General features: G+C 52.5%; 3 protein-coding genes across 3 annotated transcripts; 2 read left to right on the forward strand and 1 right to left on the reverse strand.

Moving 5' to 3' along the window:
- Positions 1-2232: 2232 nt before the first annotated feature.
- SPACA6 (sperm acrosome associated 6) lies at positions 2233-6759 on the forward strand. The gene is made up of 9 exons (XM_074557326.1): positions 2233-2401; positions 2924-2995; positions 3318-3386; positions 3531-3554; positions 3641-3718; positions 4176-4279; positions 5499-5652; positions 6362-6506; positions 6738-6759. Exons 1-9 carry the CDS (start codon positions 2233-2235, stop codon positions 6757-6759), a joined length of 837 nt encoding a protein of 278 aa, XP_074413427.1.
- A 2436-nt stretch (positions 6760-9195) lies between these two features.
- Positions 9196-11606, forward strand: LOC102063965 (fibrinogen-like protein 1-like protein). The gene is made up of 3 exons (XM_074557104.1): positions 9196-9318; positions 9870-9998; positions 10565-11606. Exons 1-3 carry the CDS (start codon positions 9315-9317, stop codon positions 11191-11193), a joined length of 762 nt encoding a protein of 253 aa, XP_074413205.1. The 5' UTR covers positions 9196-9314; the 3' UTR covers positions 11194-11606.
- Positions 11607-13634: 2028 nt separating this feature from the next.
- LOC102065664 (fibrinogen-like protein 1-like protein) lies at positions 13635-16679 on the reverse strand. The gene is made up of 3 exons (XM_026796283.2): positions 16676-16679; positions 15519-15641; positions 13635-14275 (listed from the first exon to the last, which is right to left on the reverse strand). The coding sequence occupies exons 1-3, from the start codon at positions 16677-16679 to the stop codon at positions 13635-13637; spliced, it is 768 nt and encodes a 255-aa protein (XP_026652084.1).
- Positions 16680-19049: the final 2370 nt, after the last annotated feature.

The following is a 19049-nucleotide window of genomic DNA, read 5'->3' on the forward strand; positions in this document are numbered from 1 at the left end:
CTGGATGTGCTCCAGCCCCTCCATGTCCTTTCCAAGCTGAGGGGCCAGAGCTGGACACGGCACTCAGGTGTGCCCTCAGCAGTGCCCAGTGCAGGGGCAGAATGAGCTCCCTTCTCCTGCTGGCCACACCATTCCTGATCCAGGCCAGGAGCCATTGGCCTTCTTGGCCACCAGGGCACTCTGCTGGCTCACGTTCAGTCACTGTTGAGCAGCACCCCCAGGTCCCTTTCTGCCTGGGCACTGTCCAGCCACAGCATCCCCAGCCTTGAGCATTGCAGGGGGTTAATGTGGCCAAAATGCAGGACTGGCACTTGGATTTATTAAACTTCATCCTATTGGACTCTGCCCATCCCTCCAACCATTCCAGTCTCTCTGCAGAGCCCTCTTACCTTCCAACAGATGGACACAGGCTCCCAGCTTGGTGTCACCTGCAGATTTACTAATGAAAGACTCAATCCCCTCATCCATGTTGTCAATAAAAACATTGATCAGAGCTGGCCCCAGCACAGAGCCCTGAGGGACACCATTGGTGCCTGGCCCCAGCTGGATGCAGCACCATTCACCACCACTCTCTGGGCCCATCCAGCCAGGGCTGAACCCAGCACAGAGTGCTCCTGTCCCAGCCATGGGCTGCAGTTTTTCCAAGAGCATGCTGTGGGAGACAGTGTCAAAGGCCTTGCTGGAGTCCAGGTACACAACATCCACAGCCTTTCCTGTGTCAACCAGGAGGGTCACCTGGTCATAAAAGGAGATCAGGTTGGTGAAACATGACCTACCCTTTCTAAACCCATGCTTTACAATCTGAAGTCTCCTCATGTGGAGGAAACAGGATCTGTGACTTGGCTCTCAGCCCAATCATCCCAAGAACAAAACCAAGAATCACCATAGGATTTACCAGTGTTGGAGTTTGAACCCCACATCCCTACAAACGTAACAGTGTGAGTCTGCTTTGGAGCAGATAAATTGAAATCTACCCCATGAAAAAGGAAATTAACAGTAGCTTTGACCAGATGCAGTCCAAGTGCCTCTGCAAACCCATATCCAGAAAAGAAAAGAAGTTCACACCCTGACATCCCTCCCAGGGAATCCCGAGCTTCATGGATACTCACATGGCTCGAGCTGGGACCCTCTTCACAATCACTGAGACGTTCTTTGGGATCTGTGCATCAGCAGAGTATTCTGAGAACAGCACAAATACAGAACAAATGTGAGTCAGTTGGGAAGAATGGGGCAGCCAGGAAGGGCCAAGGCTTTAGGAAATCCCCTCCCAAGTCCAGCTGAAGCTCAGGAAGCTCTCTGCTAGTGGTGGTGTTGTGGCATCTACAGCACCTGACAAGGTCTCCAACATTTCCTGGGTTCACCTTAGTTTCTGCCCTGCAGGAGAGAGTTGGCAAGCATTGGGTTTGAATAGCCTAGGCTGTTGGACCATCTTATTTTTGTCACCGTGTGCTTTGTCAGACACCTGCATAGTGACCATGGCTGCCAGCTGTGGGTCACTGTCTCAGTGATCATTAACAGGAGAGGGATGAGAGAGAATATTTGCAAGCTGGATGGAAAAAGCAACTTGCATTTATCACGTTTTGGCACATGCCAGGTCAGGTCAGCATCTTCTGCCTTCTAGAGGTTTTGCACCAATCTTCAGTCTCATGCTTGTTTTTCACCTGCAAACACTTTCATGTGTTGCTTCCTTCATCAGCAACTCTTGTCTCTGTAAAACCAACAGCTGCTTTCTGAGTCTTTTGCTTTGTAGTTAATGTTTTGTAGTTTCTTTCTCTCTATTCCTCTCTGTTTTGGAGAGCTGAACAATCTAATACCTTGCATCACACCAGGTGTGCATTCCTCTACTCAAGAGTACAATATAGAGGAGAGGCAGAAGAATCTCCTCTGGACATACAAACACCATGTCCTGGACAGTCCCAGCCATCTTTGGCTGCTGTCACCTTGGGCTCAGTTCATCCTGCTCAAATGTGAGGCTTACACATTCCTTGCTGGGTTCTGCCCACACCTTTGGCTGGTGTGAGGTCAGTGTGGCTGGCTAGAGTGTGGCCTCCTGCCTTACCTGGTTCCATGGTGACCCAGGTGCCGAGGTTCCACCTTGGAACCCTGCCTTTGTCCAGGGAAGCCAGGCACTTGTGTGCTAGGTTTGGGGTCATGGGGTGGTGGTGTTGGGCCCTGATGCTGGTTTTAGTCCCCTGGCATAGTAGAAACCTTAGCTTGTGGCTGTGGGTCTTGATGTCCTGCCTCCCTGAGGTTAACCCCTGCCTGCTCTGCTTTGGGCCCCCTATTCAGCGGGCACGGCTTTGCCATGAGATTACTGGGGCCTTTGTCGATGAGCTCAGACATAAAAAATGCATTGAGGCCATTGTTGAGGCTTCTAAACCACTTGCCTCTGTCACTGTAGGTACGTCATGAGTCCCTAGGAACACCAAACCCAACAGGGAGCCTGCCCAAGGACCTCTGTCCTGACTGAATCCCTGTCCCTCCTTTCCACCAGGGACATCCATCCCAAAGGGGATCCGCACCCTGAACTGCACCCCAGAGCCCTCTGGGGTTTCCCATTTCAACCAAGGCCTTCACACTGACATTGAGCAAGATTCCAGGAAGCTGGGGACCCTAGGGACCCACCCCAGACAAGCTAAGGTCTTCTCAGTCCTGATTTGGCCCCCAGGGACTTTTGGGAATCCCAAACCTGCCTAGAACCCTGAGAATCCCACAACCGTGACCAAGGACACACTGGGGGCCCCTGGGGCCCTACCTAAGACCTTAGGAATCCACAGGGACACCAAACCTTTCCCAGTATCCCTTAAATCTTGTTCAGGACTTCAGGAACCCCCAGAAACCCCCAGACCTTACTGAACCATCCCATCCCTGAAACTCCAACCCTAACCCTGTACTGATTCCTGTGTCCCTGTGCTGGTTCCAGCATCAGGACAGCGTGAGGAGCTTCGGGAGATCGTCATGGATGCCATGTATTCTCTAGAGGAGCGATGGAAGAGTGAGCAGGCTGAGGGACATGGGACATGGGGCAAGGGGGGTGGGATGTGGAGGCCTTGAAGGGGGATGGTGTGGAGGTGAAATAGAGGATATATGAAAGCCTGGGAGCTGTAAAGGGATATTTGGGGAATTCTGAGGATAGATGGGTTTCAAGTTATACAGCTTCTTGGGGAGTTTGAGAGGATATTTGGGAAAGTATCTCACTTCAGGAGGGATATATGGAGTCAAAGTGAGTTATATAAAGGATCTGTGGGGTCTGGGAAAAGTTTATGGGGACCAGGGGGAGGGCACATTGTCTTACCTGCACATTTGGGACATGCCAGAGTCCCTGAACAAGTCTCTGCAGGAAGCTGTCAACAGAATCTGGAAGAAGCTGAGCGAGCTGGAAAAAGGTATGGGTCCACCCTGGGAACCCCTGTCCTAGAGAAACTCCCAGGGACCCCATCTGGGCTGGACAAGGGCTGAATCCTGACAGCTCATAACAAGGATGTGGGTCCCCAGTGATGCCCAGTCTAACGCTGCTTCCTCCCCACCAGTTCCAGCCTGTGTCCCACCCTGTGGTGAGTGCCCATCCTTCTGTCTTGCCCTCCCCTGTCTCCTCGTACATCTCCCACTTCCCTGGGACCACCAAGTCTCTCTTTCCCAGGATTCCAGCCAGCTGCCCGTGTGTTCCAGTGTGCTACCTGCCGCTTCGTGGACTGTCAGTTTGCCCTGGACTGCCCAGGTATGATGGGGCCAGGAGAGGCTGTTGTGTTAATGGTAAGGAAATCTTCCTCAACTTCCTCCCATTCTTAGGTTATTTTTGTGCTATTTTTTATGTTTGGTGGCACTTGAGTGACTCCAGTCACACTTCTGGTACTGATTGAGGTCAAATGATCTAACTTTGCTTTCAAAGGTCTAAGCTAGAAAAATGCAGAATGTGTGCTCAGTAAGGTGGTCATACACTGGGGGCAGATAGCTTTTGGGATGGAGGTGTGTTCAGTGTTATAATGAAATCATAGTGAGCAAAGTTGATCCAGAAGACAGGATTTCACCACAGAAATCTCTGGGGACTCCCCGTGTTTCTCACCCACGGTCCCACGCTGAGTGCACCTGCCCATCCCTGCAGCCAGCACAGGAGCACCATCATGTCTGCCAGTGCACGTGCAGATGGGAGCTCACGAGCCTGTCAATGCTCCCAGTGCAGGACCTGTGGACCTACACAGATGAAACCATCGTGCTGCGCTGCACTGTGCCTTTCCACATCCCGCCCGGCGTGCCTGTCACCTGGTTGTTTGCCCCAAATGTGAGTCACACGTGGTCCTGCAAGGGTGTGAGCAGATGTATGTTCTCAGATCCATGTGTGCACATGTAGAATCATAACATCACAGGATGCTCTGGGTTGAAAAACACCTTAAATCTCATGTCATTCCAATCCCCTGGAAGGTGTGGACGCCTTCTACCAGACCAGGCTGCTTCAAGGCCCAACCAACCTGGCTTTGGATGCTTCCAAGGATGCCACATTTGACCTGCACAACCTGTGCCAGGGTGTTGTGGGCAGAGTGGGAGCTTCAGGCAAAGTTTGTTAAAGAAGCCCTGCTGCTGAATCTGAGGGTCAGAAAGGATTCCTTTGTGTATTTAAACTCTTTCCGAGAGATAGGTTCAGGTGAAGGTAAATCCTTCCTTAGCCTCAGATTTTGGCAACAGTTTAAATCTCAGGAATTATTTTGGCCCTCGAGTCTGAATTATGGCAAATCAGATATATTTATAAAAAGGAATTATTTAATAAATGAACAGGCAAAAGAGATGAAAGATCTTAATCAGAATTACTTATTACACAGTATAAAATTAAAAGAACTACTAATAGATTACAGCATAACACAGAACAGTGCACTATATCAAGGTATCTATATTAAAGCTAGCAAAAGAAATAGTATTGAATAGGAGCCAAATGTAACTTTACCACCAAAATGACAATAATGTACACAGATTCCTTCACTCAAACCCTGGTGGATTAACTGGGAAATAGGTGTCCCTATTTATGTGAGACATTCCACACATTTTCAGGAAAACCTATAGAAGAAGTTTGCTGTGGCTTTTATAGTTGTAAAGTGACTTGCTGTCAGTCAGAAATCCAGCTTATCTTCCATGTCTCACCTTGACAGAAAGGTGTTTATTGGCAGTTGGGAGATGCCAACCCAGTGGTGCAAAAACAACTCATTACAAGACAGATTGTCCTGTTTGAGTTATCTGACTGGCTAACAAACAACAGATAGGCTCTTGAGGGGATGAGATGCTCTGCTACACAGGGCCTCACCACACTCACAGGGAAGAAGTCCTTCCTGCATGTGCAGGAGGTGACTTGTGTGTGCACGCTGGGTGTACATGCACGTGGGATAGGAGCTGTGTGCACAAGAAGCACGAAGGGGACATGTCAAGCACGTGCAGGACACAGGTGCCTCTGTGTGTGCAGTTCTGTGTGCCCACTGCTCTGGGCAGTGCTGATGGGTCCCCCTGTGCCCCAGCTGCGCACACAGGACATGGCACTGTTCAAGGAGCTCAAGGGGAATCCAGAGAAGCCCTTCAGTCTGACCATTGAGGAACCTGCTCCAGGAACCGTTGCCTGTCGCCTGGGGGAGCAAACCAAGCCCATTATCCGCAAGTTCTTCTACCTCAATGGTGAGCCCAGACACCTGAGAGCCCCGGGGCAGGGAGCAGGGTGGAGCAGAGTGGGACTTGGGACACCTGGCTTCACGGAAAGGGGGTGAGCAGGGTGCCAGGACAACTGGTTCATGGTGAGCAGGTGGATTAGAGCATGTGTTTATCAGTTCTGGGTTCTCCCAACGCAGGAATAATGTGCTCTGACACCATGATTTCGGAAGGCTGAAGAAATGCTTTATTAAGCTATAGTATATTACACCAATACTATTTAAAACTATACCAAAAAGATACCAAAGAAAAACCCATGCCTGTCTGGAAACACCCATGGCACAGGTTTAATTTAATCAGCTAATCAATCTAAACAACTCTCACAAGTGTCAAATTAACAAATGACTCATAGTAAACAATCTCCATGACACATTCCACATGTGCTAAACAACAAGAACAACAAATAGAGATAAAAACTGTTTTCTCTTCTTGGAACTTCTCACTACCTTCCCTAAGAAAAATCCTAGGAGAGAGAATGATGTCTCTCTCTGTTCAGAGAATGTGAACAACACATGTGTTCCCTGGTGCCTGACTCCCCTGGGAGCGTGTGGGGTGGATCAGGGACCCCCAGGTGCCTGGGTCACTGGGGACAGAGAGGTCTGTGGCTGGAGCAAGAGCTGCAGGGATAGCTGGTCCCTGGGTGCAGGGCCCATGACCTGAGGGGGCTGGCTCTCCACAGTGTCAGAGGGAAGCGTGGAGGAAGAGAAAGGACTGCAGACTCTGTTCAGCACTGTGCTGAAGTCGGATGACAAGACACCTACCCACATACCATACCTGGGGCTGGCTCTGGGTTTTGGCTCCATGGCATTAGTTCTGCTGTTGGTGTGAGTACTCCTGACCTGGTGAACTATACTCTAAAAACCCTCATGCTTCTGGAGCTCTTCTCAGACCAGCTTGGGACTCCCTATCCCCTCTGCATTCTCAGTCCCTCAGGATTCCCTGCAAGTACCAGGGGACCCAGGTGTCCAAGGGTAGGCCAAAGACTGCCAGGACTCCTAAATTCACAGGACCCTCCATGTCTCCTGGGGCTCCCTTTGCCCTCTGGCCCATTCCAGGATCTCCAGTAGCACCCAGTAGCACTCCAGGCTGCCTTTACTTCCCCCAGATTCCCTAATTGCCCCTGAAACCCTACAACTTTCCCTGGTTTTCCCTACAACCCTTGCTGTCACTTTGGGGGTTCCAGTAACAATCAGTTACCCCAGTTGCCCCCAGGATACCGTAGCTTCACCCTTAGGCCCTCTGAGAAACCCCCAGATGCCCCTTGAGCCAAATGTCCCATGTGTCCCTGTCCTCCCCACATACACCCTGATGGGAATAGGGTGTCCTCCCTGCTCGCCCTTTCTCCATTCCTCCTTCTGTCTCCCAGGGGCAGCTGGCAGTGCCTCAGTGTCCGTCAGATGCGCCGCAGACGTGGACATCAGGGTACCCAGGAGGATTCCAGACCCCTGGATTCAGTCTAGGGCACTGTAGCACATGGATCCACCCCAGAGAACCAAAATTTCTGCAGTTGCTTTTCTTGTGCTAGCCTTAAAATAGAAATACAGAGTTCTGAAAACCTGGATTATGCTTGCGGTAGAAATATTGGGTTCTTGGGCTTGCAGACATTAAAACACGGTACTGGGCAGCATTTCCTTTCCCTGGGTGGGCATTCCAGCTGCAGAGCTCTCTGTGGTGGTGATGCTGCAGGGTGGGGGAGAAGGGTAGTAACTTGACAGACTTGCTTTAGAGCTGCCTTAAATTGGGCAAGAATCAGTGGGAGTGGTCAAGAAACACAAGGGATGGGTCCCTTTGGCTGCCCCCGACTCCAGCAAGGGCCAACACTAGAACAATGTGAGCAAAACTGGCCAAATATTATGGTATCAAAGTGGAGTCTCAGGGCAAAAAGAGGAGGGGAAAGCATGTCTGCTTGCTTGAGATCAGCAGATGGACAGTGTCTCTCCTTCTCCCCTGAAGGGATGCCTCTGGTTGAGCTTCACACCTCCACGTGTATTGGTGTAGACCTGGGAATAGTTTGTGTATATAACTGGGTCAATATATATTTATAGCTAATTGATCCCTGTTACTATCCCTTCTGTCATTAATACATGTTAACATTCCATAGTGCAGTTAGCACCAACATCCTGAACCTGCTTTCCTGTTCCTTCCCTAAACCACACTATTTGTGAACCTGGATTGTGTAAGTTCTTACTTGACTGGGCTAGACCATGCTGGTAAACTGCAGTTTGGGAGAATTTGTGATCTCACACGTTCCCACTGAACACAGCCAGATTTATTGTGCCAGATGCTGTATCAGATTTATACTTTTGTGCACTGCCTGCCCCTGCCATTCTTTCTGAGTGCCTTAAAACCAAACTATACCTTTGCATATTTCCAAATTCTCTCTGTTCCCTATGAGTGCTCCTCTGGATCCCCTCTTTCTCATTCACTTCACTTAAAATCACCAATCACTCTCAGATGCACTCCATTCCTATCCAGCTGCTTTCATATCCTCTTTATTCCCCTTGTTGTGCTCTCTTAGAATCCCTCTGTTGTTCTCCTTGCACTAACAGATCATTGCCATTTTTCCCCTTGTACACTGTTGTGCCCTCCATTTCCCTCTGTATGCACCCAGATCTCGTCTGTTCCGCTTCTTGAGTACTCAGATCTCCTTTGATCCTTTCAGGATCTCTAGTGCTGGCTTTTCTCCCCTGGACAACTCACATCCTCTTTTTCTCACCTCAGATTCCCTCTGCTGACCTCCATAGATGCTCAGATCCCACTGTTCCTTCTGTGAGTGCTCATTTCCTATGGGCTCCACCATGATATCCCTCACCATCCCTCTGTGCACACTCAATCCCTTGTTTTTCCTCCAAGCATGCTTAGCTCCCCTCTGTACATGCTCAGATCCCCATTGCTGCTCTCCATCCACCTGTTTTTACTCCATTCCTGGGCAGATGCTTTCTTCTCACCCTGCATGGCCACAACTGTCTCACCTGCCTTACAGAAACCTTTTATCAGGCCCTTCAGCTGCTTCCTTGCAGGGCAGGACTGTGTCCCACTGAGGAGTCAAGACTTCTCCTGCTTCCCCCAAATACAGACCACTCTCCTGTTTCATGCACCCCAGAACACACCAGCTGCTCCAAACCCTGCCCCACAGCAGTTCCCCTCCATGGGGACCTTGGGGCTGCTCTGCTGCCCCACCCCAAGCCAGGCTGGGCTGGAGCAGATTAAACAAGAGCCCCTTGACCTGGCAGCACCAGCTGCAGTGGTGGGAGGCAGGGACAGACCTGTGTTTGCTCTCCACCTGGCTGGGCACTGTGGCATTCAAGTGTTTGCTGAGCAATGCTCTTCAAAGTTTGCAAATATGCTGTTCCTTGGGGAAATTCCATCCAAGTCACTCAGCACTCACAGGAGAGACCATTCCAAGGATTCTTGCTGGCACAGGAATTCTTTTCTTTGCAATCCACAACCACAGGCACCTCCAGCTCAGCTGGTGTTTTCTGCAGGCACAAAGGAAACCAACCTGATCTCCTCCAGCAGAAAAGGGAGGCAGGACTCACTCAGCCCGCCCAGTGCAGAGGGCACTACAAATCCTTCTGTGTGCCCGGCCAGTGCAGAGCTCTGCGCTCCAGAAGGCATTTCCACAGGGAGCAATGGGTGAGTACAGGGCTGGGAAGTGGGCACTGCTTGCCAGCAATGGGGAGAGCAAAGTTAGGGCAGCTCAGCAAGGGGGAGAGGCTCCATGCTCTGCTTCCTGCACTCTGATGGGGAGAGCCAAGGCAGGGCAGCTCAGCCAGGGGGAGAGGCTCCATGCTCTGCTTCCTGCACTCTGATGGGGAGCAGTGGCACCGGTGCCCTTTAGGGCCACTGGCCACCTCTGAGCACCAGCTGCTCATGCCCTGGCTTCTGGCTTAGCCCAGCCAGGTCCCTGCTCCAGGGAGCAGGGGTGAAACTTGGCTCAGGCAGTTGTTGGCTGCTTTGTTCTGCCCAAAACTACCCCGTGTTTGACTTGTCCACCACAGATCAAGGGGGAAAGGGCAGGTTGTGACCCCTCTGGTAAGCTTTGCAGCTTACCAGCAGGGAGCAGCCTGATGCTGCCCAGCATGTTTGGTGCCCTCCTGCACCTCACAGGCTCCTGTTAGCTGTGGTGTTGGTGCCATGGGAGGGATGGTCACATTTCTTCTTTTCTTCTTGTCTCTTTTTACCAGCTCAGTGTCTTCTGTTCCTTGCTTCTCTGCTCATCTTGGCTTCACCAGGCCATTGTGTGCACACACAAAGCCTAAACACCTTCAAGAAATCTCCCTCCAACACTTCATTGAATGCTCTGAAGAGAACCAGTAGGTAACATCCCTTGGGTATCTGGTGTTATGTGCATGTGTTCAGCCAGCTTTGGGTGGGGCAGGACTGTGCACTGTCCCTCACCCTGGCCCTGCTCCAGGATGGAGGATGGTGAAGGTGTGCCCAGCACAGGCTGCAGGGCTCTGTGTATGTGTGCACTGTGCAGGCTGGGAGGGGTGGCTTTGTGCTTGAAGGGATTGTTTTTCCCCATTCCCTGAGTCACAGGGAGGGGCTAGATCCTCCTCACCTCCCTCCCAGCATGGCCCTGCTGCAGTGGCACAGCCCCTTTGTCAGGAGACCCAGGGGAGCCCATTGGTATTCAGCCTCTGGGGCTGCTAATCCACATAGCTCAGTCAGTCTGGGGCCTTTCAATGGGGCTGACTCCTGTTGGTCTTCCCTATGAAAAAGGAACAGAGGGTTGAGGTCAACCTACTCTCACCTCCAGACCTCTCTGGCCTGGGAGACCTGGTTATCCCCCACATGCCCTGGCCAGATGAATCTCCCTCCTACCAGGATCTTGTCCTGATGCCCAGGTTTTGTTCTGTCCCCCTGTGTGCTGCCCCAGCTTGGCCCAGGGACTGCAGCGAGGTTCTGGCTGGCAGCCCCAGTGGTGTATACATCATCCAGCCCACGGGGCTGCACCCCATCATGGTGTTCTGTGAGATGAGCGGGGCAGACGGGGGCTGGACCGTCATCCAGAGGAACCGGCACAACACGGACATCACCTGGGCCGAGTCCTGGAGCACCTACAAGCACGGCTTTGGCAATGTGCACGCTGACTTCTGGCTGGGCACTGAGTACATCCACCAGATCACCAGGCAGAAGACCTACCAGGTCAGGTTTGTCATCTGGGATGCTGAAAACAACATGAAATTCGCAGACTACAACCTGTTCAGCCTGGATGATGAGTCCCAGGGCTACCGGCTGAGGCTGGGAGCGCACTCAGGGACAGCAGAGGACGCCATGGATTCTGACAATCCCAGGAAAGTGCACAACAACATGAAGTTCTCCACCAAGGATCGGGATCAGGACACTTACAGAGGGAACTGTGCCTCACGCTATGGGGGTGGGTGGTGGTACTCGGCGTGTTACTCTGTGCAGCTGAACGTCAAGGGGGGGCTGACGTGGGGCAAGCTGTGCAAGGGGACCTGCAGAGCTTCAGCCATCCTCATCAAACCAACCCCACACCCCTAGAACTCCTTCCCCCTCTGTCCACATGCAGCATATGGCCCAGCCAGTGCCCTGATGGGGCCCATTTCATGATGAGGCCTTGCGGGTGAATAGGGTTGTTCCTCTGTATCAAAAACTGCTTTGTTTTCCTCCTGTCCTGAAAAGCAGCAAAGCTCCTGGCTCTGTCTCTGGCCATTCACCTTTGGTGGGTTTTGGGGGAAATATTATTAGAATGCATCTTTATAAATATTGCAGTATCCAAGCATGTTGGTTCTGGAGAGAACTCTGTGCTCAGAAACCTAAACCCCTCCTGATCAGCATGGCCTTAAGCTCTTTTTGCTTTGTGGGTACAGATGTTTTCAGCAGAAAAGTATCCACCATCACCAGCTAACCTAACCTAAGCTATACTAAACCCAGGGTGGACCATGTCCACAACACATCCCTGCTGCAGTCCGTGTTCATCCTGCAGAATAAAATCACTTTCAGACCTGCACAGTGTCCTTCATTTTTTTGGGAACTCCTTGCAACTGCTGCCTGTTTCCTGCCAGAAACACACCTGAGGCTTCTAGGGCAGTAAAAAAAAGTCTTCAAAGGAAGATTTTTTTTCATACAGCTCAAGTGAGGAATTAGAGACAAAGCTTTCACTTGTAGAAGAGGGTTGCATTCCAAGTAGGGCATCTTCCAAAAAGGGAATGTAGCATCACACAGCCAACAGCAAGCAGAGGGTGTGAGGGAAGCACCAGGTCAGTTGGACCATGCCAGCCATGACCTGGAAAGCCAGGCCAGTGTCATCCTGCCTCATTAACCCTGTGAGTGCTGGGAGGGAACTGGGAGAGTGGAATGGTACTGCAAGGACACACTGCACCACATGGCTGGTCTGTCTGGGCTGGTGTGAGAGCTGAGACAGCCTGACAGGGCAGGGATCCCAGAATTTCGAGATTCTGGATCAGCTTGGGTCTGTGTGGAAGTGCTCTGGTGTGGTGATAACCTTGTGCACTGGACAGCTTAGCAGTGGACATGGTACCTGTGGTGTGGTTTCTGATGCTGAGCAGAGGGAGGATGTTTGGCTGCTGCACTGTTGTCTGGCAGTGCTGACAAAGCAGATGTCTCACTGGCTGCAATCACAGATCCACAGAATATTCTGAGTTGGAAGGGACCCACAAGGATCACTGAGTGCAGCTATTCTCTTTCCAACAGAGACCCAGGAATGCAGCTCAGCACCACTCAGGGCTCCCTGCTGGCTGGAATGTTGTTTACCAGGAGCTCCAAGCCCTTGTCCAGCCTCTCCCCTTCTGTTAGGCTGTGCATCCAGGCTGGAGCACCAATGCCTTTTTAAGCCAGCAGCCACATCTCTTAGTCCAGAAGTGCTGCTCTCAGCTCAGCTCCAGCTGGGAAGCCTTTCTCAGTCAGCAGCACCCTCATATCTCTCTCCATCTTCCCAGGAAGCAGTGCTGCCCACCTGCAGGTGCCTCCAAGGCTGCCAAAGAATGCTCCTTGGGAACTTGACGGCTCCTCAGGAACAATGCACTGCCACAGCTCTGCAAGTGCCCTGGGACCTTGGTCACAGATTTTGGCTCCAGAGTCCCATGGTGTTCAGCATTCTGAGCCACAAACCTTCCTTGGGCTCAGCTTTCCTTCCACAGAGGGAGGAGAGGAGCTGTGGGTTCTTTCAGGCCCCAAGATCAAATTTCCCTGCATCACAAGGGACCTTCATAGACACGTTCCCTGTCTGCAGCAGGGAATAATGGGACTGACTGACCCACATCACTCACACACTCAGGGAGTCCACTGCCCTCTCCACACTCTAGGTTGTGGTGGTTTCTTCTCTTTATCAGCACAAAGCAACCACCCAGCCATGAACAGGGGCAAACTGTGAGTGAGGGTTGTGCATGATCGGGGCTTTGCTGGCCCTGTTGGCTGATTGTAGCCTTACAGCCACAGTCCAGGCTGGAACAAGCCATTGAAAGGAGTTTTGCCTAACACAGTTTCCCCCAAGTCTGCCACCCTGAAGAGTGGGCAGAGTGACCCCCCACACCTTGTGCAGGCAGACATGAGGCAGCACAGTCTGGCTCCAGGGTTTATTGCAGCTGATTCCTCCCACCATGGATAGCAGAGCTGTGGGGTGTGCGGGGCTCAGGGAGGGAGCAGGGCCTGGACAAAGCAGGGGTCACCGACTGCAGGGGAAGGGAGCTGGCACCATGTGCCCCTCCCCAGGACGGGGGTGGGTGCACCCACCCCACACCAGTGCCCGTGCCCCAGTGCCAGCCAGCATCATGGCACTGGGCAAAGCTGCCCATGTGCCCAGCGCTCCGGGTGACGGCTCCTGAGCCCCAGGGCTGCTGTGTTTTGGCTGGTGAGGGAACAGGAGCTGTGGGAAGAGCAGGATGTGCACTGGGACTGGCATGGGAATGGGGCACCGAGCTGGGGATGGTGGCACCCCCACACTCCCAGGGGGCTGGGCACGGTCAACACACATCTGTGGGTTTGACCAGGATGAGGGAGGACGCACAGTCACCTTTATCACAGAACCCTGGCCACACAATGTAGTTTTTGGCATTGAGCAGGACGTTCTGGCACCTGTTGTACCACCACCCCCCATAGCTCTTGGCACAGTTCCCGCTGTACTGGTCCTGGTCCTTGTCGACCGTGCTGAACTTCATGTTGTCATGAATGCCCCCCTTCTTGGGGTGGTAGAGGGTCAGGTAGTCATCCCCATCTCCAGAGTGCCTGCCCAGCCTCAGGGGGTACCCGCTGGCCTCGTTCTCCACTCTGAAGATGTCGTACTCGGCGTAGTGGGTGACGTTGGCTTTGTCCCGCACCACAAAGCGCACCTTGTATGTGCCCTGCTGCGTCAGCAGGTGCAGGTACTCGGTGCCCAGCCAGTAGTCGCTGTGCACGTTGCCAAAGCCGTACTTGTAGGTGGTCCAGGATTGCTTCCACGTGAGCTCGGTGTCATGGGAGTTCCTCTGCACCACGGTCCAGCCCTTGCCCTCGGTGTCCATGTCACACCAGACCACGCGCGGGGGGGACCGGGCGGGCTGGATCACGTACACCCCGCTGGGGCTGCCCTTGCGGAGGTGGCTGCAGTCCGGGGGGAATGCTGGGGCTGCAGCAGCAAACACGGGGTGGGGGACAGAGAAGGTCTGTTGTTGGGTTGTGATTTCAGGGTTTATCTCGGGCCCCTCCCCTGATAATTCCCTGCCAGGTGTGTCACTCACCTCTCCTTTCCCCTCCCTGACCCCTCCCAGCACTGTCTGTCAGTCCTGGCATTCCAGACGGGCACTGAGTGATTGGCAGATCCAAAGGATGCCCTCTACCCCTGGGGGGCATTGGGCCATCCAGGTGTCCTTTGTCCCTTTGTCCCTCCCCTCCTGTCCCTGCTTGGTGGCTCCCTGCCCCTTCCCTGCCCCTCTCCCCGGGGTTAAAGGAGCAGCAACCACGGGCTCAGGGAGTTCTGTTGGAGCTGGTGCTGCATTCAGAGGCCTGTGGGCCAGAATAAAGCTCTGGATCCAAACCCTCCATCAGAACCGACTCCTTTCCTTCACCATCACCTTAAAGCTCCACAGAGGGAAACCTGAGGAGCAGGTTTATGTTTTCCCTGGGACTCATGGCATTGGATAAGAAGGCTTTGTTCTGCCTTGGTCTTATAGAGGTCTCTTCCCCCAGCTTGTTATAATTTATCTGATCTCTCATGACTTACTAGCCAAACTAACTAATTTGTTTTTCTTGGTTTGTGTCTGATGTGAGACAATTTGCTGTGGGTAATTCCAATTCAACCCATGAAGCTCTGGGGTCTTGCAGGTACTGTAATCCTATCTTAAAAGGAGGAAGAGGATGTTCCCAATCCAACAAGACCTAAACAAATACCTAGGAGGATCTCTCCTAGAACTGGCACAGCAACCCCTCCAAGCTGTTTTGGCACAGCAACTCTTCCAAGCTGTTTTGGCACAGTAACCCTTCCAAGCTGTGGTGTTTTGGCACAGCAACCCTTCTAAGCTGTGGTGTTTTGGCAAAACCCTGTTGGTTTCAGTGTGGACCCACCAAGGGGGTGAAGGTGACATGGCTGTAAAAGCCATGGCCCAGGGGTTGTGTGTGTGAGGAGCTCCTGTGCTGTGCATCCCTTTGGGTGTTGGCTCCCCTTCCCTGGCACAGAGCAGCCCTGAGTATCCTGCTCTGCCCCTCTGTGCCCCCCTGTGCCCCCTGTGCCCCTCAGTGCCCCTCAGTGCCCCCCTGTGCCCCTCAGTGCCCCCCTGTGCCCCCTGTGCCCCTCAGTGCCCCTCAGTGCCCCCCTGTGCCCCGCTGTGCCCCCCTGTGCCCCCTGTGCCCCCTGTGCCCCATCCCGTACTCACCACTGCGGGGGCTGGCCGCGGGCACGGCGGGGCCGGCGCTGGCACAGAGCAGCAGCGTTGCCACCACCAGGATGGGCAGCAGCACAAGGTCCCGGTGCAGCCAGGGTGTCCCAGCCTGGAGCCCTGGGGAGGAAAGTGCCCATCACTGACAGTGCAGGGAGTGATGAACAAATCACCAACGGGATGGCACTGCTGTGGAATGTGCCTTGAGCTGTTTGATTTTCCAGCATCACTCTCATTCCATGGTTATGACAATGGGAAGATGCCATCAGCTCACAATCCAGGCAGCAGACCAAGAACTCAATTTTACAACTCACTTTATAAGTTTTTTGACCAATCACACAAAGCAAAAGCACATTGACAGTAGTTCTATCCAACCACTATAAGCACATGTACCTTTGGGTAAAACAATGCTTGCTTATTTTGAATAAAATACCTGCTTGTGAGCCTTAAAATACAATGCACAGAGCTCCATTATTAAGCTTCAACCTTCTTAATATCTTACTAGATAAACTTTTCTGTAGCTTAGAGAGTTATTCTAGACAAGTGCTAATACACAGACCATTGTTCTATTTGTCCTTGCTTTTCTACAGTTTAAATAATTTTTCTGCTGACCAATCTCATGGCTGCTGCTCAGCTCTAATCACAGTTCTGGTGTCTCTGGGGCCTGCCTTTTGCAGCTTTCCCAAAACCCTCTGATTTTGTGGATTCCCACACATCACCACAGCTCCTGCTGCACTGCTCCTGAGCAGACAGGAGGGAATGTCCTGAAACCCAAACCCTGTGTGCTGACCAGCAGCACCCCCTGCTCCCTGCACTCACTCAGCTCCTGGGGAGATGCCCCCGTGCCTGGTGCAGTGTCCCTGAGCAGCCACACGTGCCACATGCACTGGTCAAGCAGGGAAAGGAACAAGGGGAAGCTCAGGTCTCCACATTAACCATCCTTGGCAGGATGTTGGAACACATGGCACAGGGAGCCTGGGGCAGGCACAGGCTGGCACCAAGCGTGTGTGATGTTTGGTGCTTTGCTCTGGCAGCCCTCCTAGGGAAACTCACAGCTGCTGTCCTGCTCATCATTCCCTGCATACTCACCCCGTGAGGTCTCATTTGAGCCCAGCACCACACTGCAGTGAGGTGGAGCTGAGCAGGAAACTCACCCATCACGACACACCCAGCACAGCCGCGCAGAGCAGGAGCCAATGGAGCAGCCTCCCATCAGAGCTGTCCACACTGCCTTTATAGGCACTGCACACACCCAGTGTGCTCACACTCATCATTTCTAGAGGCACAAGGAGGCACTTGCAGAGTGTGGCTGGAGCAGTTTCCAGATCCCGTGATGGCACAGCTGAGGGGAGGGAGACGTGTGCTTGCAGCCAGAGAGTGCAGAACAGCCCCTCCATGCTGAGGAGTTCCAGTTATTGGCTGTCCCTGCATAAACACTACATGTGAATTGCACACTTGGAGCCAAATCCAGAGGGCTGTGATCAAAGTGAAGTGGAGAGACCCAGCTTTTTAAGGATATACAGAAACCAGCAAAGGAGGAGACGTCTGTGTGACCAGTCCCAAGCACGACCTTGGAAAGCTGAGGACAGGTCCTCAAGAGAGGTCCCCCCTCACTAACTCTGCACTGGCAGGTTTAGGATCAGTCAGGGGCTGGAGCCAGTGTCCTGCAGCCAGAGCTGCACCCTATGCTCTGAGCCAGGGCTCCAGGTAACAAACAGGGGTCTGTGGGTCCCTGTGCCACTCTCCTTCCCAATCCATGCCTTTGGCCTGGTGAGTCCCTACAGATCCACCTTCAGTCCCAGAAATGTTGATCGGGAATTTCTGTCTTCTGGATCAAAATCCTCTCTGGGGAATGCTTTGGGAGGGAGGGTTGTTCTTCCTGCCAGAGGGTTCAGGAAGCTCCATAAGCTCTTCAAGTCAAATTTAAGAAGATAAAGATGTGGCCCTTCTACCTTCTTCTTCTTCTGTGGTGGTTTCTGATCAGACTTTTTTTCATGGCACAGCTTCACACCTGCTCCTCACAGCAATCCAGGGTCAAGCTGAGGTTCCCACCAAACTTTCCATGCTGTGGGAATCAAGCAGTGCCACTTGCAGGCCTTGATGGACAGTGGCACCCAGACATCTCCAAGATAATAGAAAGAGTCATAGTCTTTCTATTTAGTGAGAAAATAGTCAAGTTGTAGTCAATAGTCATTAGTCAACTCCTCAAGTTGCACCAGGGGAGTTTTAGATGTGATATTTGGAAAAATTTCTTCATGGAGAAGGTTGTCGAGGGAATAGGCTGCCCAAGGCAGCGGTAGAGTCACCATCCCTGGAAACATTAAAAGAAATGTGGATATGACACTTGAGGACGCGGTTTGTTGGTGAGCACAGTGATGCTGGATTGACAGCTGGACATGCTGATCATAGAGGTCTTTTCCAATCTTAATGAATCCATGATTCTATGGTCAGGTTCCATCTGAACCCCTCAGTGTCACCTGTGCCAGCTTGGTGAGAGATTGGGAGCCAAGAAGGAGAGGAGGAAGAAATGATAGATGAGATGAGATGAGATGATGACATGAGGATGAGGTGAGGTGAGGCGAGGCGAGGCGAGGCGAGGCGAGGCGAGGCGAGATGAGATGAGATGAGATGAGATGAGATGAGATGAGATGAGATGAGATGAGATGAGGAGGAGAAGTCTGTCCTGCCAGGTCCAAGCACAGTGGGAAGGGCTGAGTGTGGGTCATCCAGCTGGATCCAGGATCCTTGGTGAAGGGACACAGGGCAGAGGGCAGGGCTGGAAAGGTGCTATGGCAGAGATGGGAGCAGTCCATCCAGGAAATAAACCATCCACAGAGGAAGTCTGAGATCCATCCAGAAAAAGTGGACACAGAGGGGACTGGAGTCCCCCTTTGTGCTCCCAGAGTGGCTCAGATGAGGACTGGAGCTCTGGGGCTGAGTTTAAACTGAGTTTAAACCTCACGGGCCCAGGGGAAGGCCCTGGGTGGGACAGGCCATGAGGGCCATGACAGCTGTTTACCCTGAAAGGGCAAATCCCCCAGCTGGGCTGGCTGTGGGGGCCCAGCACTGAGATGTGAGGGCTGGGGAGGGGGTCTGCAGAGAACTGGAGACACAGGGTGTCCAAAACCAGGGGGATGTCTGGGTGCCTCTGGTTTGGCCTCAGTGCCAAACTTGAATGGGCTGTCTAGGGCTGGGTCAGTTGTGAATGTCAGGGAATTGAGGTCCCACAACTTCTCTACTTTTTTTTTTTTTTTTTTTTTTTTTTTTTTTTTTGTCTTTGAACAGACTCAAGCTGATGTTTTAAAATCTAATTTCCCTTCCTTCCCCTTTTCCCTGGGATGGATGCCTGCAGTGTTCTCAGTCAGGAGGGCTCCTGCAGCCCAGCAGCCAGAAAGATTTGAAAGAAAGGTCTGGCATTATCTGTAGACATCCACGGTGTGAGTGCCCTAGAGCAGAGAGGGGCTCCAAGTGAGACCATTTGACATCAGTGGCACTTCATGATGCCCAGAACCCCCTTGAGATTGGTGC

Source organism: Zonotrichia albicollis, chromosome 22 (assembly GCF_047830755.1).
Source record: "Zonotrichia albicollis isolate bZonAlb1 chromosome 22, bZonAlb1.hap1, whole genome shotgun sequence".
Lineage (NCBI taxonomy): Eukaryota > Metazoa > Chordata > Aves > Passeriformes > Passerellidae > Zonotrichia > Zonotrichia albicollis.